At 50.9% G+C, this 22346-nt stretch overlaps 1 protein-coding gene across 2 annotated transcripts in view; it reads left to right on the top strand.

Annotated features, from left to right (window-relative positions):
• The window catches only part of SH3BP5 (SH3 domain binding protein 5), a 70080-nt gene that overhangs the window by 44197 nt on the left and 3537 nt on the right, over window positions 1-22346 (top strand). For both annotated transcript variants that reach the window (XM_032869729.1, XM_032869730.1), the window contains 4 exons: window positions 12175-12339; window positions 19634-19764; window positions 20949-20991; window positions 21928-22147. In XM_032869729.1, the coding sequence (XP_032725620.1) occupies window positions 12175-12339; window positions 19634-19764; window positions 20949-20991; window positions 21928-22147 (559 nt within the window). The remainder of the gene's footprint in view (window positions 1-12174; window positions 12340-19633; window positions 19765-20948; window positions 20992-21927; window positions 22148-22346) is intronic.

Here is a 22346-nt window from a genome sequence, read left to right as displayed (position 1 = left end):
TCTCCGTGCTGGTCTTTGTGAGTGGTAAGGTATAAACCACAGTTCCTGCCCTCAAGAAGTTTGTGTTTTGAAAACTTCCGTGTGCCCTGTTGCTGTTGGGCAGTACAGCTCAGTCTGAATGAGTTCTCCATCAAGTTTTGGGAAACTTATGAATGGGGGTTGAGAAGAGGGGGGAAACATGGAAGTTCTAGAAGAATAGGACTCTTCTCTCCAAGGAGGAGGCTGAGGGATGACAAGAACTTTTTTTTTTTTTTTTTTTTTTTTGCCTCTGAAGTGTCCTAAGAAAAAAGTTATAATTCTTTAACCGATGAACTCAGCATGCTGTAGTGAAAAAAGAATTCACAGAAGATGGGGTATTTGAGATGGGTTTTAAGGGATGAGTAGGAGTTCCCTTGGAGACAAGGAGGAAGGACATGTTGCCAGTGGAGGGAATGGGACATAGAAGAGTGAGGAGTGTTGAAGGAATGGTGAGGGGTTGGGCCTCACTGGGTAGGTGGGAAGTGAGAAGCTGGATCACTGATTGTGGCCTGATTGTATTGGGGGTGGGGGGAGTGTTAGGGAGTGACATCATCAGATGTGCACTTCAGAAAGGTTACCAGGTGTCTGAAATGCAATTGGGTAGTCTAAATCAGTACCAGGTGGAGTTTCAGTTGGCTCTGTGAGATTGGAATCTAGGAGATGAGTTGGAAAGTTTGTAAAATAATCAGGGTAAGAACTGAAGCTGAAAACGTCTGCTGAGGTTTCCTTAGGGCACATTTGTTCCTTGGTGCAGAACTGGGGAGAGGGGGTTTGGGTCAGAGCTTGTCAAGCCTTTGGGTGCTCTACAGAGAAAACCTCTTGGCCACAGGGCTCGGCAGACTGGGTGTGCAGACGGTAGAGATTGTTTACCGAACTGAGGGTGGCCCAGAGGGTCCTGTGGTTTCTCATCCAGACCTAGGGAATCCGTTTTGTCAGCTTTATCACTGGAGAACTGGAACAGTACGGGGCTCTGTGTGTGTGCTTTTCCTCCCCAGGTCACTGGTGTCAGAGGGCTTGGGTTTGAGCACGTGACCTCGGACCAGTTCCCTAACGTCTATTTCTTTGGATGAAAAATGGATACAATAATAACTTGACCAGCAGGGCTGTAGCCTGGAGTCCTGGATGCAGGGACACCTGGCACACAATAGGATTTAATAAACACGCCTGCCCCAGTGCCTTTGTCCTTCCTCTCTCAGGGCAATAGAAGAGACGAAGGACTTAGCCAGGTCCCTTCAGTTGGGTTTCAGACCACCTTGCAAGTGCTTTGTGGCAAGTGCATATATGTATTTTTTTCCTTCTCTGTCTCTGCCAGAGACCAAGAAAGAGCTGAGGGCTTTAAGTCATAGCGGAAGAGACTTAGAGTTGAGAACCTATGGATGGCTGGAATGCTTTGGCCACTAACAGGGTGTTGGGAAGTCAGTGTTGGACCCCCATGTTTTGACATCTCAAATATGGGCGGGCTCTGAGAGCTTGGGCACCCTTCCAGTCTTGGAGACCTGTTTTTGCTTGGACAACATGCTGACTCTTAACTTTCCCTCCTTGGCAATCTTACTGGTGTTTTTTTTTTTTTTTAATTCGTTTAAATTTTAGTTTAAAATTTAGTTTAAAATTTAAAATTTAGTGAGGACAGCTTTTAACAGATACCTTTCCTTCCTCTGTCCTTTCAGTGAGTAGCATTTTCTTGAGTTTTGTGATTTTGTGGCAGGTAAATAGCCAGGTCTTCAAAAAACATTTCTTGACCACTTTTTATGATGGGATATTACAAATATATAGCAAAGTAGAGAAAATAATCAGTGACCTCTCTGTACCATCACCAGCATCAGCAACTAGCATCTTGCCAATCACGTCTATTTTATTTTAAAACTATTCAGATATTGTATAGCTTCAACCATAAATACTTAAATATTTTATTTCTCCTAGATAAAAACCTCCAAGAAATTACATTTAAATTAAAGTTCTTGTGATATCCTCCAGTACCTAGTCCTTCTTCACGTTTCCCCGGCTGTATTAAAAATGTGTTTCTTGCTATCCGTTTAAAGCGTTTGACCTGACAACAGCCGTTCTGTGTTGACTTGACCGTGTGAACCTCCCCTCTGCCCTTGCGTTATGCTGTTGCCCAATCCAGGGACATAGTTTTGAGTTTACAGAAAGAACTCTCTGGTAGATAAAGAGCAAGATGATAGCTGCCTGAGAAGCACCTCAAGAAGCAATTTTATTAACTTTATATTTTGGAAGATTTGCAAACATACACAATAAAAATGCTGATGGCAGAAGTGAAATAGCTCAGTGGTTAACTTGCCTGCTGACTGTTTGCACCTATTGAAGCCAGACACAGAGTGCCAGGATGACCTTGTGAGCCCTGCTGTAATTATGTATCCTCAGTGCTGAAAGCAAGGCTCCCTGGGAATTAGCAGAAGCCTTGGCATTCCAGACCAAGAAGTCTAATGACTTGTTCAAGGTTGTAGACCCAAGACAAAGGCCATCGTGGGTGCCAGGAATAGACCCTATTGCTCCCCGTTCCCTGCGTGTAGCGTGCTGCCTCACAGCGGCCCCGCTATGCGCTTCAGTCAGCTCTGGTCTGGGCAGGGCTCCGGAGGATTTTTTGTTGGCACTGTGGTCTATTAAGAGTTGGGGTCCCTGGGCGTTGGATTGCTGCAAGGGGGTCCTGGTGGTCCACCTGGTGTCAGAGGCACAGCTCTCTGGAGAGCAGTCCCTGGAATTGCTGGCGACTCTGCGTGTAGCTGCTGATACAGAGGGCGCCTGCAGGGACAGAGCCCAGTGTGACAGCCAGTCAGCCCCCTGCTCCTCCCCTGGAGAGGAAGGGGAGAACTCGGGGATCAGAGCTTTGCTCCAGGGGCGCCTCATGGCTGCTAGCCTTTGACTCCCCAGCTGTAGTTGAAGGGAGGGAGATGCTGTCCCCAGTTCCGGCATCGCAGTGCTTCTTACACCCACCTCTCGGCTTCTCCATCCTCCTCACAGGAAACAGCCGTTCCCGACTAGCACAGAGAACTGTTGGGAAATGTAGTTACAGAGTCTGTGGAGTCCCCCCAGGCAGGGTGCTCTGGCTCCCCTCGTCTCCCCACTGCCCCACAGTGTAAGGCAGCACTCTCCACCCCCTTGAGAGGCAGGCGGTGATCTGCCCCAAGTCATGTCTCCTGTAGTGGCCCGGGTCTACCTTGTGTGTTTCCATAGAAGGGATGGAATGGCTTCCCAGGTTGGTATGTGTCTCTCTGGCCTTCGGACTGGCTGCTGCTGATGCTTTGTGTGTCCTGGGAATGACAGTGTGAGGACCAAGGCAGGGAGGGAGACACATTTGAATGGACTTGCGGAGAGGAAGGTACAGCTGTGCCGAATGTGGGGAAACCCTCCACAGCACAGGAACTCTGTGTTTGCACACGTTTGAAGAATTTAAGAGATGGGGTATGTGATTTATGCCCTTGAGGGGGCCATCCTACTCTGAATTTCCTTCCATAAAAGAAAACGATTGATTGACATTGTTTCCATCTCCTCGAGTCCGAACACTTGGTGATTTGATTCTGTGGTGCAGGGATCCAGGCAGCTCCTGGAATGCTGTTGGGTCCTGCGGGCCTTGACGTTGGGCACTGCTGCTGTCCCCCGAGTCAGGCCTCTGCCTCGAACCCGGCCCCAAACTCTGGCCAGCTGGAGGTTCTGTAGCCAGCAGCTGCTGCACCCACCCCGTCAGTGTGTGTGTGTGTGTGTGTGTGTGTGCGTGCGCACGTGCGCGCGCAAGAGGAAGCCAAGGAGGAAGTGGGTGTCATCCTTCTAGCTGGGGTGGGTGGGGAAGGCTGGGCACCTGTTGTGTCCTTGCCACAACAGAGTGGATTTGATCTGGGGGCCTGCTGAGGTGTGCTATGCATGGCTGGCAGACCGTGTGAGCTGCTGAGAGCTGAATGGGGTAGGAGTGCATCGGGGGGGATCAGAGAACTGCGCTCACGGACAGGCTCTGACATGCTGTTTTGGACTAAGTAGCCCCCGTGCCCTGGGGAAGTACAAGGCCTGTGCCTTCCTCCTGCCAGAAGCTTTCAGCCAAACTGGGGAAATTTGGGAGGGTGACAGATGGTGCCAACCTACAACAGAGGGACAGTGGCCTGTGAGCGGGTGGGGTTGCCCTTGGGTCCAATGTGGCTGTGTATGTTTGTGTCCTGAAGTGAGCTGCAGGATGATGCCTCACGGAAGACCAGCCCAGGTGGACTCAATCCTGGATGAACCTCCTCAGAGCCCCCAACTGAAACCCTGGAGTTGGACCCCACCCTGGTCAGTGTGAGGCCCTGGATGACCATGGGGAGTGGGAGACGGTCCTGCTAGGGACAGGGTCACAGCATCCTGCTTGGTGGCTGGGCCTTCCCCACATCCAGGGTCTGGCCATAGCGTATCCTTCAGGTTCCTTTATGATGGGTTTTTAAATGCATGATTGTTAATCATCTAAGGTAGGAATGCGGGTGCTGTTTTGATGAGCACAGCAAGTTCAAGACTCTGGGTGGTAGCTGAGATCTTTTGTTGCCCTTCGTTTCAGGGTTGCACAATATCTAGGCCAGTGCTGTGCAGAAGGACTTTCCGTGATGCTGGAAATGTTCTGTATCTGCCTTGTCCAGTATGGAAGCCACAAGCCACGTGTGGCCGTGGAGCACTAGAAATGTGGCTGGAGTGACTGAGAAACTGACATTTTAATTTATTTCACTGTAATGAATTTGAATGTAAATAGCCACATGTGGCCCGTGCCTCCTGTACTAGACAGTGCAGTTCTAGAAAACCCTAAGGGGGTAATTGTAAATGATAACATTTTCCTTTTTACTTTGTATTATAGAAAATTTCAAACACAAAGTAGAGTGAAAAGTGTAACAGAGTCCCATATAGTCTTTGTCCAGCTTCTACATTGATTAAACCTTGGCAAATCTTACCCGCACCACTGCCCCCCCCACCACACCCAGCTCTCCTCCCTTCTCGCTGTGTTGTTTTGAACATTGATAATAGCTTTTTACCTTTTAATTTTAAACAGCTCATATTTAACCTCAGGACAGAACTTGATCTGACCTTGGTTTTTCTAATTCCAGGAGGTTCCTTTGACATTAAGATCTCCTAAAGAGCTCTGTGGTCTGTCCTCTGAAACAGCCACGGGCCCTAAGTTATGTCTCAGAACCGTGCACAGTCTTGTCATGATTTTCACAGATACACACTGTGGACCTTTTGTTTAATTTAGAATCTATATCATGTACTATATCCTGCATTATGCAGTTTACTGTTAACTGATAAGGGCTCATCCTGTATCTGGGAAGAGTTGGTACTGAGTGAAAATTGTCCCATAGACTCAGCAGATTTTTAGGTGTGTACAAAATTGCTCTAGGAAAGTTGAGTTTGAGAGAAAGAATGAAAAGCTCTATGGCACAAACTGTAATTAGTAAAGTGTGACATGGGTGAAACCGTTCCATGAATCAAATTTATTGATCTGAAGGAGAAAAGAATGGATTCTGATAAAAATAACTTTGACTAAAGAAAAACGAACAAAATTAGAAACACTGGAGATGAAAAATGATGAAGGAACTGAACGGGCCTAATGGAATTTTTTGTAGAAAATGCTTTCAAATGAAAATGTATCGACTCTGGGGTAACTCTGATGAAAACGTTTGTATCCAGAATGTCCTCGGGAGTCGAATGGCCTTGTCAAAATGGCCGGCTTCTATCTCTGGCCACCCTTCGGTTAACCTCAGACTGAAGTTTGGTTGGGTAGGGGTGGGTGGAAGGATCGGAAGTGTTCAGAATTGAGAGGTTCAAACTGTCTGGCAGCTGCTGATGTCTAGGAGTGCCCAGAATGTCTAGTTTGCAAAACAAACTAGAGCTTGAATCACACAGAGAACAGATGCCCCTGTTGGTTGTCCCCTTTGATGTTCGTCCCGGACATGCCTTCCTCACCGAGGCCAGTGGGGGTTTTGATCGTGCCTTCAAAGGTTTTGTTTTCCTCAGATGGCCTAGAGAGGAATCTGGGACTTTCCTTCATGAGCTTCTAGATGGAAGACAGGTTCTTTCCAGCAGCGCAGACAACATTCACTATAAAGAGGCAAGGACAAAATCGTATCCAGTTTACAAAGAGAAAAGTTGGAAAAGCAAGGACAGAGGCAGACAACACTCACTATAAAGAGGCAAGGACAAAATCCATATCCAGTTTACAAAGAGAAAAGTTGAAAAAGCAAGGACAGAGGTTCCCCTGCCAATGGTTGCTCAGTGCAGCGACCATGTCCTGATGCCTGTGGGCTTCGGGGCCAGCCCAGCCAGAGCACGGACCCAACAGGAGAAGCTGGGCCTCCCTTTCCTTGGTGCCCTGCGACCCCATGTTCATGGAAGGGTCGTCGCTGACCTCCTACTCTGGGCAGCCTGTGCTTCCCCTCAGGTAGTTGTCTTTTCTACCCTCTTTAGAAGAAAGTGGGGCACCCCCATATCTTCCTTTTCATGCACAAGCACCCAGGGGTTTCTGGAAGACCGGTTGCTCTGTAAGTGCTTCCACTCCCAGGAGGGCCTGGACCTGGAATGGGTGTGTGATTTTGACAGACGCTTCCCTGTGTCTCTTCCTTCTTCCTCGCTCCTCTGTGAGCGGGACCCAAATTGTTCCCAAGAGCAAATAAGGAAATAGCACTGGGCAGTAGGAGAAGTTCAATTCAGAGGGCATGCAGGATGAGCTTCTGGACCCTGCTGTCTCCAGGCCGGCTCCTCACTGCAAGCACTCTGCTCGGACAGCTGTGGCCCGTTCCTTGCGTGCACTCTGAGGGGAGCAGTGTGCTGTCCTTGTGGTTGACCTCTTTTCTCACTGCACACCCCCTACCTATTTGGATTTCTCTAGCAGTGGCCGGCGTGGCCTTGATTTGGGTGCAGGGGTTAAGACCAAACTTAACTTGACGTCTTTGTGAGGAGTTTGTAGTCCCGGCAGGTGATATTTAATAGAAGTCCAGAATGAAGCCTCAGGCTTTGAGGCTTGTTCTCACTTGTTAACTGTGTGATTTGGGGCAATTTATTTAACCTTTCTGAGTCTTTGTCTCCTTTATAAAGTAGGGATGATAACTGGACTGAGCTCACAGTGGAATTTTGAGATTGAAATGAGGCCCTGTATTCAAAACACCTCTCATACATTATCTGAGTCTGGATAAATGCTCAAGCAGCAATTGCTGTCATTACTGTCTTACAACCATCTGTGTCCATCCTTTGGGGTTTGCTAGTACTCAGGTACAAGACTGGTCTCATTGCGGGGGCGCTCTCCGTGACTTGGAGCAACCCCCAGCTGGAGCATGGCTTTGGAAAGCCATGTTTGACAAGACTCCTTTCCAGTTTCCTTAGCTGAATAGCTGGTGTGCCTGGTGAGCCACAGGTGGGAGGCAGCAGTCCCACACACGCTTTGAATTCTCATCTCATCTTTGCCCCCCTGATCAGCTCCTCTTGATGTCTGTTAGTTACAGATAGACTGTCCGATTGTCTGACGCTTATGTCCTTGCCAAAGTTATGCAAGTCAGAGGTAGAGTGATGGAGAGATACTATCTGGTTTCCATGGGTCAAGGGTAGACTGAAGTCTCCTATTAGAGGTAGAGCAGAAATAGCTATGTTTAGGGGTCAGAAGCTCTGGTTTCCTGGCTGTGGCCAGGCATAAATAGCAGTGGGACATTCAGCAAGTTGTCTTGCGTTTTGGGTCATCTTTTGAAAAATGAAGGCCTTGAGCTGCATGATCTTTAAACTTCCTTCTACCCTGACCCTATGTTGCAACCACTGCAAAAGTCCAGATGCTCTTGGTCTTTCCTGAGCCCAAATATGGACTGGGGCTGGGGGGAAGTCTAGTAGCAGCTGGGATTGTGGCCTCTCCCTTCTCCTGGCAGCCTTGACAATGGTGGACCTCTTCACTCTGCTCCCCTTTCCCCTTGTTGATGACACTGTGGAACACCCACACATGTGAGGCCTTCACAGTCACAGCTGACCCCAGGCCAGAGTCTAATGAAGGTTACTAAGCTAATTCATTTTTTCCAGAGAGCTATTTCCATGAAAGTTGTTAGTATCCATGAGTCATGTGAAGATGTTCGTAGTTGTCCTGTGTTGCACCTTGTAGCTAAACCCCAGCTCCCCCAACGTTTACCACGTCAATACTCTTCTAAGCAGAGCTTCAGCCCTTCAGTTTGCTAACTGGGTTTTCTGCTAGGAGAACCACCTCCTGATTTGTGTACACCAGGAGTAATATATTAACACCAGGGCTTGGGTCCTTTCTTAGAGTTTGAAGGTAAAACTTGTTGGCATTGGTTGTGCCCAAGATTTCTGGGTATCCTCCTTCATACATCAGTGAGAACCGGTTAACCAGCCCCTGTTGGGATTGCTAAGTCAGCTTCTGATTTTGAGGTCACGTGTCCCATTAGGACACTGGGATACAATCTCGGACACTGGGAAGAAATTTCGGAGCTAAGTCCTCCCCAGTTAGATGTGTGTGTAAACTCACGGATGCCTCCTGTATTACCATGACCTGGCCTGGTCCCTGACACCCTCTCCCTTGATGGGTCTTCCTGGGAAAACATTGACAAATCATTCTCTCTTCTCTATAATCCCGTAGCACTTTATACCTCTGTTACTGTCACAGTCTATCTTATATTGAACATGTCTGCTTTCCTGATTGAATTGGAACCCCTAATTTTGGGGTGGGCCCCTCCCCTCCAGACATTAGTCTGCAGGAGGTTCCTCAACAATGCTGAATGGACTACATCCAAGGGTACGATAGAATGCTCCCTCCCCTTGTGTGTGCACCTGCCTGGTCTTTCCTTGTGATGTGGTTTTAGAAAATGTTTGATGAAATGCCTTACAAAGAGGCCATGAGCTCTGAGATTTCTTAGGAATCTCCAAAAGGTTGGCTTTTCAGGCTTATTAGTAGTAAAATGGGCTGGGAGCAGCCAGAAAGAAGTTGAGGGAGATTCGACCAGTCAATGCTATTGCTGTAGTCACTTCTGTGGGGTTTGCAGAATAGCTCAGCTGTAGAGAGAGGGAGATGTGTTATCGTTTAGGTTTAGTTTGGCTGAATGTAATGGAAAACTGGCTTAAATGTGCACCTTTATTTTTTCAGTCATTTAAAAACTCAGGAGATAGATAATCCAGGGCAGGGACCTAACTTACTTTTCTTCTATCCTTAGGTTGCCTCCTGACCCCAAATGGCTTTTGAAGCGCCAGCCATTGTATTACTATCACAATGGAAAGACAAAGGAGCCCTCTTGGAAGGCTCACTCAATGTCCATCAGCTAGGAGTTAGAAGGGCACTAGCTTTTTTCACAGATGGGCAGTTAGGTTCTTTAACTGGCACATTGCCTCACCCTGAGACATACAGGTTCTCTTCCCAGGAAAGATGAAGAGAACAGACAGTGGTGCTGAAGAGCCACCCAACACTTACCTGAATGAGTAAGTAGATGGGCAAGCGATGGAGAGATGCCATCGTTTTGGTGGGTGAAAGGTTGACGGATGCCTCATGTTAGATTGTTGATAAGACAAGGCAGGCACGTTTCTGATAATAACATACAGGCGTGTAGGAACCTCGTGGAAAATCCAGAAACTCCACTGACCTGACAGCATATTCTTCTAAAGGCCCTTCTGATGGGTCTCCATTTCCCCGTCTTTGTAGAGATCGGGCCCCTTTATTTAAACTCATCAGATGCAAGAGAGCAGGCGGGGTGGGGGTGCCGGGTCTGTGGTACAGTGGCCACATTTCACCTCTTTCTTTCATTTGTTTGAAGGAAAAAAAAGCTTCCTAATTCAGGTTGGGGGAGACCTGGGGCAAGAGAGATTACCCTTAAATGTTGCTGAATTGAAATACTAAAATTTCCTAAAAAACACAAATATACATCCCACCTTGGAAAATGTTAGAATCCCCTGGGATTAATTATCATCTGCTGGTGTCAATTCAAGGCCCGTAGGTGGTCTGTGGGGCAGGTGGTGGGAGCTTCGAAACAACATGCCTGTGCAGTCCTACTTGCCCTGGAGTGCAGCTAGGCAGACTGAGGGCCCCACCTGGGCTGTCCTCTCATGGAACATCCCCAGCCTGGCCTGCAGGTCCGGAGGTTGGAGCATGTCTTGTGCTGAGAGGGGGCTGTGCGTCTGTGTGCTCTTGTTCCCTCAAGGTGGGCTGGTCAGTTCTGTAGGGCTGGGCCCCTTGTCCCCATCGTGTTGCGGAGGCACACTTGCATGGCCGTGTGGCCTGGGGCCACACAGTGGTCCACCGCAGGTGGGCAGGCTGCCTGGTTGAAGTGTTAGTCTGGTGTTCATTCAGGCTCCACTCTCGATTCCTTTTTGAAGCCTTTTTTTTTTAATAGCAATTAATAGCAATATACATATTTTTATCTTTTAAATTTTATTTTATTCTGTTTTTATTTTAATTCCAGTGTGGTGTTAGTTTCAGGTGTATGATATAAAGATTCAGCTATGCCATGCATTACTCAGTGCTCGTCCTCTACCTTTTGAAACTTTGATTCTCATCTTCGTCAGGGTTTCCTGGAGACACTGTGGTTCACAAGACTGCTTCTTCCTGGCCCCCCACCAACCCTGCATTTCTCAGGTCATCTTGTCCTTCATTCCTCCATTCCAGATCATCCTCTTTTCAAAGAAGTAGGCCTAAATTCCCTCTCCTGGAAGTGATTTGTCCTGCATACCCTCCTACTGTCCGTTATCGCCCTCCCTCCTGCGGTGCTCTGGGGCATAGAGCTCTGTGGGACAGATTCTGGGTGTCCTCTCCATGCCTGTGTCTGTGCTCTGACCACATCGTCCTCCCGGAGGGTCGGACACAGCCTGTGTCCACCGTTCCCTGCAGGGTAGAGAGTGGCACCCATGCTGTCCCTTGCCTTGGGGGTTAGTGTGTTCCGAGTCTGTTTTGTTCCCTTAACCCTCCTTGTCTTGTGGTTCTCCAAGACTTCCTCTAAGTCACATGAGACTCTGGGGATGGATGGGGCTCCTGTTGTTCCCCTGGCTCCTGAGTCCCAGGGGCTTCCCCGTGGATGTCCCCGGGGCTTGTATAACTGATCGGGTTAACCGAGGGTGGGTGGGTCGGACGCCGCAGGCCAGCATTTGATAGTTGCTTGCTTGTGCTCTGCTGGGAAGTTCAGAGTGGGGGCTGGAGGGTTGTCTTGCTGATCCCTGATGTGATCTCATGGGCCGCTCTTGGGGGGAGATGTTTTACTGTCTAAAAGCTGTAGACTGGGAGCCAACCATGTAATTTCAAATTTTCTGGTAGTTACAGTAAAAAAAAAAAAAAAAAAAACAAAAAACGTAGTTGAAATTAATTTTAATAAGATACTCTGTTTAACCAAGTACATCCCAAATCCTATCATTTCCACATGTGATCATTACAAAAATTGATATTATTGACAGTTCTCTTTTTTTGGTACTAAGTCTTTAAAATTTGGGGTGCTTCACACTCCATGCGGATCAAGGATTTCAAATGCTTGCTAGCCACACGTGACTGGTGGCGATCCCATGTATGGTCTGCTACAATTCACGTGCCTTCTCCCACTTGACGTTCCTGGAAAGCAGGGGCCGTGCTGTGACCGTTCAAGTCCTTCCTGATCGCCGTCAGTGAGTGTGAATTGTGTGAGGGCCTGGCTGGCAGAGGGACAGCACATAGTGGGACTTTGCAGTGCCTGGTGTCCGGTCGCAGCTCGGCTTCTTGCCCTCTCTGTGTGGCCCGGCCGGGTCTCTTGGAGTCACGTGTAGAATGAAGCTGTTGGATTTGTGATCTCCAGGGGCCCTTCTGGTTCTGACCTGATTGCACTGGGCCATGGATCCAGGCAGGGATGGCACTGGGGACCACCATATCTGTCCTCCTTGACCTCACCAGCACATGAGAGCTCTGTGAAAGGCCATGGGTGGCCATACCTGTGGTTTGCCATCTTCAACTCTGACCAAGAGCTGGTATGTTTATCTGGTCTCTTGGGTCCTGTGACTCCTCTGCTTCCCTCCCTGGCACCTGTCTCCTTGTCTGGCATTTACTAGACCCTCTGGCTACCAGGGCTGTTCCCACTTGGAAAGGCACAGATGGACGGGGCAGGTCCCAGCCCTCAGGAAGCTCATCTCTTGGAAGGTGTGGTGGGCCAGAGGAGGCCTTTGCCATTTCCTGAGGCCTCATGAGGGTTCTTTCTTGTGCAGGCTCAGCTGGAGGCTCAGAAAGCCACACAGGACTTCCAGAGGGCCACCGAGGTGCTCCGTGCCGCTAAGGAAACCATCTCCCTGGCTGAACAGCGGCTGCTGGAGGATGACAAGCGGCAGTTCGACTCAGCCTGGCAGGAGATGCTGAATCACGCCACCCAGAGGGTATGAGTCACTGCCGGGCGCCTGCAGGAGGGGGTGGGGAGGGTTGCCTGGTTTGCCAGCATGCGTCCGTGTCTGCACGCGTGTGGGCATCAGGGGCCTCCCCCTCATGGGAGCATCCTTAATACTTCCCCTCATCCATGTGATCCACACTGCCCCTCTGGTCCTGATGAGCCCTGGGTCCCCCAGGGTTCCCCTTGGGGGTTCCCCCAAGCAGAGGAGACAGACACCAGACTTGTTGCCTAGAAACGCTCCCTGAAAGTCACAGGTTGTCTCCCCGTGTGGTCTCTGCTGGCATGGTACAAAGCCACACACGCTCAGAGTGACAGTCCCCAAGTAAGGGGTATAGCTCTTCCTTCCCTGCGTCACTTGAGGTCAGTCTGGTTCAGATCGTCCCTGACTGTGGACTTGACTGTGGACTGGGCTTCCCAGAGGGAGCATGTTATTTTCTAGGGCCCGTTCCCACTAAGTTCCAGGGGGAGTGGCTGAGTTTAGAATCCCAGGTGGAAGACTTTGATTAATAGCCCCAAACTGCGTGGGGCCTGGACTTGGGGTGTGTGAAGGTAGGGACCATGATAGATGAGGCCAGAACCCAGTAGGCACTCAAGTCTGGCCTTTGGGCCGGGCTGGGAATGCAGCAGCCAGCATGGGAACCGGAAGTGGGCCCTGTGTGATCTTTACCCTGATTTGACTCCAGGTTTTATGCCATTATTGTTTGTCTTCTTACCAGCTCCCATGACCCGCTCTCTGACCACATTGCTCAGAATCGAGACAGCTGCTTTGCTCAGCTGGAGTTGTTACCTCTATCTAACTCCACTGGGTTTTCTAGGAGTCACCCAGAATATTCTTGAATACCTATCCACTTCTCCAGGCTGATTTGCTGCAGGGTGAGTGGTAGGGCTGACACGTGGCTTCAGCAGCTCCAGCAAAGACCTTAGATGGAGGGGCGATGTAGAGGGGGATTGGGAGCTGCAACCGCCCTGGGTCTTGCCACCTGTGGGGCTAGAATAGAAAAGTCAGGAGTTAATCATGCCAGCAGCCTCTCCCTTTTCAGTGTCACTTGCCACAGTGGCTCAAGTCCTAGGGGATCTGGTAATTAAAGCATGCCTGTGCTTCCCTAAATAGAAAGCCTGACACACAAATGACTTCAAGTCACATCTTTGAACCACCTTCCCCTGAAGCCCCAGATCCCCAACCTGGCCTCTTGTGACTTTGGGCCTCCTGCCCCCTAGTGGATGTGATGCTCAGAGAGTCAAGCACAGGCTGGAATAGGAACAGCTTTTCTGGGTCAGCCTGTGAAAAACCAGAGTAGAAGCTGGAATTGACAAGCCACAGTCTGACAGATGTGGAAAGGACCAAAAAAAAAAAAAAAAAGCTCTTTCCAAGAAATTAGGTAAAGACCTGCTCTTCCTTTTGCCCTCTTTCCACCCCAACTGGAGATCTAAATCAGCCTTAAGAAATCATTTCAGAAACTCTTTATTCTTTAAAAAGGAACAAAACATGTCTATGACTGTTTTTTAAAACCTGTTTTGTAAGTCCCAGGGCCCTAGTGTGGATGGTGAGTGGTTGGTCAAGAAGAGGTGTCCCTAGGACCTGCACACTGTACAACTCCTGGGAGCACCATTCATACCACCCTCTGTGAGAGTGATGCTTTTTGGGGTTGGGCAGTGCACAATTTGTGGGGCTGTACCAGATGGTCCTGGGCCTCCTGACGTCACCCAGGCTCCTAAGACCTGGGGAGGGTCCTCTGAAGTGTGCGCTCACTGAGGTCACTGGAGGTTTCTTGGTAATGGGAGGACCACTGCATTTGACTCACAGGCAGGATTTCCACCCTGGGGCTCCTGTTCTCTTCCCCAGATTCCTTCATGGTTGCATAGGCTTGAACTCCTGAGGGAGAAGCAGGGTTGGAAACAGACACCAGCAAGAGACAGAGCTGGTGGCCGGGCCTTCCCCAACCATGTTCCTGCATTACTGAGAAACTTCACTCAGAAGGGGGCACACTGAATCTGATGGATGGTGCAGACCCTCCTTTTGGGCTTGGCTGTGGATCTTCCTCTGGATTTGGCATTTCCCCAAATGGGGCTCATGTTGCCTGCTCCCCGAACCTCATGGGGATGAAGACAAGGAGGGGTACAGACTGTGTCTCCTGCCTTGTCTGACCACTGGATACTCCAGGAAGCCCGTTTCTTCAGAAGAAGGGAGCTAACTTCATCTCACCCTCTTCTTCCATAAAAAGTACCGTACGCTTAACGGTCTGGTCAGAGAGCCAGAGCTCAGGAAGGTCTGGGCTGTCTTGAGGAAGCGGCAGTGGATTGGGCTGTGTGATTCTCTCCCCCGGGCACCGAGGAGGAATGGTGTAGTGACCTACCCTTGTTCCTTGTCTGGGGTTGTCTGTGTCTCCCTTTCATTCCCTTCAGACTTCTTATGGTCACGCTGGGCAGCCATACCCTAAAGCCATGGCTGGCACCAGCATCCTAGGAAACCGTAGGCAATGTCAGGAGTCCCAGTGTCCTCTGTGAGGCCACATGTAATGCCACAGATAGAGACAAAGTGACAGTTCTCTGCTCGGTGCTAGGGTCAAGGAGGGAGTTAGAAGCCATAGCTGGTGAGGCAGCGCCAAGCAGGCTGAGCCTGCACTTGAGTAGCCTTCAAGGGACACAGGGCCTGGGGTCGCTGCTGCTCACTACTTGGGGGCTTTGGCAGCAGGGGCTCCTCCAGCCTCCACTATTTTGGCTTTGAAGCAGCCTTTGTGGGAAGGTGATCGCTTTTTGTCAGACGGGAGAGGAGACAAGGCATCTGAGGGGAGAGGAATGGGCTCTTCTGCTACCCGTCAGAGGACAGCAGAGAGAGGAAGAAGGAATGGGGAGGCATTACCTGGCCATAGACAGGTAGCAGGCGGCCTCTGGCAAGGAAGGGGTGCATGGAGCCGGCCTCTCGCCCTAGGTCCAGGGGTGTGGACATTGCCTGGCTGTGGGGATCCAAGGCCTGCTGCGGTGGCAGACATGAACTGTCGAGGCCAGCTTCCCTGACACCGCTGGGTATGCACCACCCACCTCCTGCATGGCAGAGAGAAAGCGGATTCTGCAGCAGAATCTGAGAACAGTCTGAACCAGGGGCCAAGCTTCTGAGAAGACCAGGAAACTGCCTTCCCTGGGGACAGGAGGGCCCTGATTTCAGCTCAGGGACATTGAGGGTGGCGGGGCCAGAGGGCAGTGGCTTGGGGTTCGCAGAGGAGTTGGGAAAGCCGGAATCCAGGGCTCTGAGGAGTCAGGCCAGTACCAGTGCTGCTGGTGGCCTGGGGCCCGGCCAGGAGCCTATGCCAGTCCAGTGAGCTCACCTGGTCAGTGCCTGTGGTATCCAGGCAGGAGGGCCTGGTTGTTGGAGCATCTGCTGTGTGCATCTACTGTGCACTGGTGTGGGTAGGGTCCCTGGGGCCTTTGGGACCCAGCTGCCTACCTGCCCTGGGGTTTCAGGAGGTGGCTGGGCTGGCACTCCTGGAGACACATTTCTCTCTGTCCTGACCCAGGAGGAGAGGTAAAGACCTTTGTCTTCCCCTGGATCCCGAGCACAGGCAGCTGCTGGCCTGCATGCCTTCTCCAGGGCCTGCTGCCCACTTGTAGACCCCTCCAGTGCTGCTTCTGGACGCTCAGGTCAAGCAGGCCTCAAACCTTGCCACTGGGCCCTGGCCCGGGGGTCAGTCATTGGGCTCTTGGGACAGACCTTGAGGTGGGCACACCCAGAAGTGAACACGGCCGGCGGGTCATCTTCAGGACAGGCCCTCTCTGGGGAGAAGGATCTCGGCCATCCTGACGGAGTCCCAGACTCTCTTCCTGTTGGACGGTTAGCTCCCTCTGGAGCCCTCGAGCTCCAGGAGAGGCAGCGGGAAGCTGAGCCCTGCCCGTTATCCTTTGTTGAGTCCTGCGTGCTCACCCCACTGCGGGTGGTGGGTGGGGCTCTGGGACCTGAGGGGTGGATGCAGGGAAGGGCTGCAACCTCTGCTGATAAAGCCCAGTTCAGCCCGCCATGCTTCCTCCCCTTCATGTCGTTCCCACAGCCGCCCACCCTGAAGAACCCACTCCCGTGCCACCTTTGCTGTCAAGCCCTCCCGACAGCCCAGAGTGGCGGCCACGACTGCTGGCTACACCTATGCCCGTGAGGTTGGCCACCCACAGCTTGGTCACCAGTGTGCTCTGTGCATACTGTAGGTGACAATGATGGTGGGTAAAGAGAAAAGGCCATTGCAGAGTTTGGACCAGCTAGCTATCAAACCAGGCTTGGAGGAGGGCAAGGGCGATGGCAATGTGTACCCCAGTTCTGAGTTTCCCCTGCCGTGTGTCTGGTTGCTCAGCCCAGCCTGGGGCTACCTTGAGGTGCTAAGGGACTACCTTGTTGCTTTCTTCTGTGACTTGCTGGTGTTCTCTGTGGCTTTGGCCTTCCTAACAGAGCCCCCGGTCCTGGGCTGCCATGCCCCCATTTTCCTGCCATTGCTTGTGCCTGATGCTGGGCTTCAGATGGGCGGGGTGGGGGGGAGTGCTCCTTGGTTACCATGCAGCCACAGTGGCGGGCTTGGTGACTTTCTCCCTGGAGGCGGAAAGAGGAGTTGGGGGTTGGAGGGGTTTCTTGCAAGAGCTGGGAGTTGGTGCAAATGGGGATGGGAGACGCGGATGTGGCCAGGTAGGGGTGAAGCGGGGGACGATGACATATGCAGCTCCTCCTGGGTCTTCACTGGCAATACTGCCAAGTGCTTGGAGCTTCCTGGGTGTTTAATTTCAGACAGACTGGCTTCTTTTTGCAGAGTAGGGGCTGAGAGAGATGAGGGCCTGTGTGCAGCTGGTGTGGGTCCTGCTGCTTGTGGGGATTCTTCCTGCTCCATAGCCATGAATCCCAGTTTTTTATGCAAAGGTCTATTTAAAGTGCTCTCATACCACTCCTTAAAGAGAAACCCTGCATCACATCTGATCATAATGCAAGTTTCCACCAATAGAAGGCTTCATCAGTCTCATAAACTTGGAGTTTTGAGTTTTCAGGAAGGTCATACCAGCAAATCCTTAATACTTGAGATTTAAGACACAACTGAAGAGTTACTGCTGTTTCCCTAAGTGTCCAGGTGTGGGATGGTTTTCGTGTACTTTGTTTTGAAATTGTGAAATCTTTCATGTTTGAAGCAGAGGGAGAGGGTTTCTTAGCCCCTTGGGCTTGGCCGAGAAGTCATTTTAGCAAGCACATCACCTCACGCCAGCTTAGATCAGTTCCCTCGTACCTCCCTTCTCTGACACAGTTTTAATTCTGTTGTTTAAAAGTACCTCAAGCATCGAAGCCTTTTTACCTTAAAAAGGTAAAAGCATATCTGATAACTATAAATGTAAAACATTCAAAATGTTATTTAATTCCCTAAATAAAGAGGAAATCAGTAAGACGCGATTATTTCAAAGAAGAATTGAAATGCAGAGAGAGTCAGGCATGCTGACGTGAATTTGTAAGCACGCAGAATGGGTCAGTATTTTCGGGGCAGTCTGTCCTGGAACCCCTCTCCACTGGGATGCAGCTCATCTTCACTTCCAGGCTGAGACCCCTCTGCCGTACTGCCTGTGTTCTGACATGTACAGTACAGGGTTGTGAAATGGCTCCAAGACAGCGTAAGCCCAAGATGACCGGGAAGGGCACACTAGCCAGGTCACCCGGCAGTTTCTGATGCTCGTTTGAGTCTTTCACCATTTTCCCTGACACTTAAAAAAATCCGTCTTACAAGTCAGTGCAGAAATAAGCTCTCTCAGGTCCGACTGGCTGTTGACTGGAGGGGGTTGGGAAAGCAGCAGCCGCCCCAAACTAAAGGCATGGTGGGGCCTCCCCAAAATCGTCCTGCTGGCGTCGGAGGGAGTGACCCATGAGCTGGGGGCCCTCTGGGCTCCTCTCCGGTGCTAGCCCAGCCTCGCCCCTGCCTCTCCAGTTCATCTGAGAACATGTGTGTGAGCTGTAACTACAAGACGGGAAGGAACTGGTGAGCTGGTTACCTGGCCCAAACCGACATTCGTCTCCTTCCTCCTCTCTCCTCAAGGCAGGCCTGTTCTGCTGCTTTCTTTCTTTCTTTCTTTCTTTTTTTAAGATTTTATTTATTTATTTGACAGACAGAAGTCACAAGTAATCAGAGAGGCAGGCAGAGAGAGAGGAGGAAGCAGGCTCCCCACAGAGCAGAGAGCCCGATGTAGGGCTCTATCCCAGGACCCTGGGATCATGACTTGAGCCGAAGGCAGAGGCTTTAACCCACTGAGCCACCCAGGTGCCCCTGTTCTGCTGCTTTCTTTATGTGACAGAAGAAAGGACCATCATTTCCATGTGTCAGGGAGTGTGCCTTTCAGCTGCCTTGTTTTTGGCCATCGACAGCCCAATTGCTGGTAATATAAACTAATTTTTATCAACAGGCTCAACGAAATGTCCCCACCAGAATTTCCTGCCAGAACACTGACAGGTCTCCTGATCGTGCGTGTCTGTGAACCTCAGAATCTGATCTGAGTGACTTGATAGTCGTGTGTTTAAATGGAAAGTTTGCCCCTTCTGGATCCTGGATTCTTTTGTGACCCCCTGCCCCCACCCTGGCTAATGCAGGAATATCTGGGAATGGGCCAACAAGCTGATGTGGGGATTGCCTTGCCATTCCGATGTGGTCAGGTCTGGCTGCGCGAGATCTCCCCATTCCTCGATGTCCCTGCTGGGGCTCTTGGCCCATTTGTGTGCCCGTCAGCCCCTGTGCCAGGGCAGGAGCCAAGGAGCCCACGGGGGCCGCTTCGTGGCAGGAGGGCTGAGCAGGAGGAAGTGGACATCGATTCAATCAGAGAATATTTCATTCTTCTCTGATTTTTGCTTTTCCTCGTTTTCTTTCCCAGGCATGGCCACAGCCACACTTTTCTGAAGCAGGTTCACAGAGAAGAGCATCCTCTTCTGTTTGGAATTTAGTTTATTCTTCATCTGTCCACTGATTTCCTCAGAGTATTTTTATTTTATTTTATTTTATTTTACTTTATTTTTTAAAGATCTTCTTTATTTATTTGAGAGAGAGAGAGAGAGAGAGATAGAGAGCATGAGAGGGGAGAAGGTCAGAGGGAGAAGCAGACTCCCCATGGAGCTGGGAGCCTGATGCGGGACTCATCCCAGGACTCCAGGATCATGACCTGAGCCAAAGGCAGTCGCTTAACCAACTGAGCCACCCAGGCGCCCCTCCTCAGAGTATTTTTAAAAATGACATAGGAAATACCCCAACAAAAGACTGTCTGGCCAGGCTGACATCTGCTGTCGTTTGAAGGTCATGGAGGCGGAGCAGACCAAGACAAGGAGTGAGCTGGTACACAAGGAGACGGCGGCCAGGTACAACGCGGCCATGGGCCGTATGCGGCAGCTGGAGAAGAAGCTCAAGAGAGCCATCAACAAGTCCAAGTGAGTCTGGGCGTGTGGGACGCTGGGGCCCTGGGTGATTGTCCTCCTCTCAGGCATCTTCTCCACCTTTTGTGTGCCATGCAGTCAGGGACCCGCCTCCTCAGAGTCCCCCAAGTTCTGCATAACCCCCCCCAAGGCAGGAAGTGCTGCTCCAGCTGTGACCGACCTGGAAGACACAGAAAAAAGAATTTCAAAAGCACACCATCGCATGGCTCATTGGCTGGGACCTGGGGCTGGGCTTTGGGAGACTCGGTGCCCTTGGCTCTGTGGTGGACAGTGTGGATGAGCTGCGTCCTTCTGTCAGCATAATGGGCGTGAGCTGTGTGCACAGTACACGTTCTCTGTGGACCAAGAGCCAATGAGACAGTGCAAGACTGGTTGTAATGGAGGCTTCTGCAAGCTTTACTCGTGATTGCTATATATTTTTATACAGTAATGATCTTGGGGACAAGCCCCCTGCTTCATTCACAGTCGCTGGGCCTCCACGCTTTTGAAGAGCTTCACAAGAGGTGAACAGCCCAAGAATAAAGCACTGGTCTTTTCTTAATGCTCGACACTAAAGTTCCTAAAAAGAGCCAGGGTCTTTTGACTGGCCCAGAACGTGGAGACCAGTAGAATGTTAGCATTTGTCCTCCCTCTTGCCCATGAGCGGGCTGGGTCTGCAGACTGATGCCTCTGGTCCTGGGCAGAATCCAGGAGGACCAGTCTGAGCCCCCGTGCTTTCGGCGATGGGTGAATGGTGCTTCTCTCCTCCCTGGGTGACCCCAGTAGAGGAGGGTGCGTGCTGAGGCAGCTCCTCCTCCTCATCTGTTCTTTAGTCTTGAGGGGGCCAATCTCCTCCTTAGGAGAAGGGGATCCAGGCTGCCTTGGCTGCTGGGCACACCCTGTATGGCCTTGAATAGCCCCCCAGGGAGGAAAGTGAACCAGGGTACAAGGAATTAAGTGTTCACGTGTGTGGGTTCCACGATCTTGAGTTGGGCCTTCTGTCAGCTCAGCTCTGACTGGCGCCGGTATCCATCAGGCTCCAGAGGCACAAGTATCCTCTTCATCTCATAGAGTGGTTGGCGTTTACATCCTGGACGGATGGCCTGCTGGCCTTAGCTAGTGCCCCGGGTATGCCCTCTGGTGGCCACTGGGGTCATTGTGTTCTGTCACCCTTACAGTTCTTCCTTGTGTCTTCCCAGGCCCTATTTTGAACTCAAGGCAAAGTACTACGTGCAGCTTGAGGTACGTATAGCCTTCTTTGGCTTTGTTGTCGATGGGATTTTTCTGCGAAGTTCCACTTTATGTGGCAGCGGGCCTTCACATGGTCTATTTGCTACAAGAGGAGAATGGAGAGAGAAGCACATTCTTTACTGAGTTTTCAGGCCTCAGAGTGGTCTTGGTGGGTCCTCAACAGTGTCTGCCGTCTCTCAGTGTGCCATTTAGCCGCTTTCCGCACTGTACCAGGGCAGTGGTTCTCGGGGGCTGCTGGGACCAGCATCAGTTTCACCTAGGAAGTGCAGATTTCCCAAGCCCCACCCCGTGCAGATCTACTGAATTAGAAACTGCAGGTGTGGGGCACCTGGGTGGCTCAGTGGGTTAAGCCTCTGCCTTCGGCTCAGGTCATGATCCCAGGATCCTGGGATCAAGCCCCGTATCGGGTTCTCTGCTCAGCGGTGAGCCTGCTTCCTCCTCTCTCTCTGCCTGTCTCTCTGCCTACTTGTGATCTCTGTCTTTCAAATAAATAAATAAAATCTTTAAAAAAAAAAAAAAAAGAAAGAAAGAAACTGCAGGTGTGAGCCCAGCCATCTGTATTTTCAAAAGGCCTCCAGGGGGTTCTGATGCACCCTTAAGTTTGAGAACCACAGTACAAGGGACCAAATGTCTAGAAAGTGGGACTTGTGTGTGAGTTTGACACCCATTCTTTCTCTGATGGGGTTTATCCTGCCAACGGTAGTGTTTGGTTATTAGTGTGAGTTTGTCACCCGGATAGGAGTTGGGGCTGGGAGTGTGGATCTCTTGTGTGGATAGCTGGTAAGAGAAATCAGGCCATCACTCATGTCTTGGGGAAGTCTTTGGAGTGGAGAGAAGGGCAGAAATTGCTTGAACTTGTTATTCAGAAGCCTTGCAAGGCCAGTAGGGGCTGCCTCCACTTACTGGGCCTCCTGTTCTCTTGACCAGCAACTGAAGAAGACTGTGGATGACCTGCAGGCCAAACTGGCCCTGGCGAAAGGCGAGTACAAGACGGCCCTGAAGAACCTGGAGATGATCTCAGACGAGATCCACGAGCGGCGGCGCTCCAGTGCCATGGGGCCTCGGGGCTGTGGCGTGGGGGCTGAGGGCAGCAGCACGTCTGTGGAGGACCTGTCAGGGAGCAAGCCTGAGCCGGATGCTGTTTCTGGTGAGTTCTGGGGGCTCGTGTGCAAGTGGGAGATGACGCAGCTTGTGTGATCTGCTTCCAGGGCTGTCTCGCCATCATGGAAGCGTCTCAGAGCTGGGCAGGCCAGAAAGGTGGTGATTTCTTGTGGCTTCCCACATTTTGTGGAATGCTGTATTTATCAAGGTGCTACTGAATGTTCCTCAGAGTCAGGGTTCTGCGG

Source organism: Lontra canadensis, unplaced genomic scaffold (assembly GCF_010015895.1).
Source record: "Lontra canadensis isolate GAN:19392208 unplaced genomic scaffold, GSC_riverotter_1.0 scaffold38, whole genome shotgun sequence".
NCBI lineage: Eukaryota > Metazoa > Chordata > Mammalia > Carnivora > Mustelidae > Lontra > Lontra canadensis.
The sequence above is the reverse complement of the archived record's forward strand: the minus strand, read 5'-3'. Positions and strand labels throughout refer to the sequence as shown.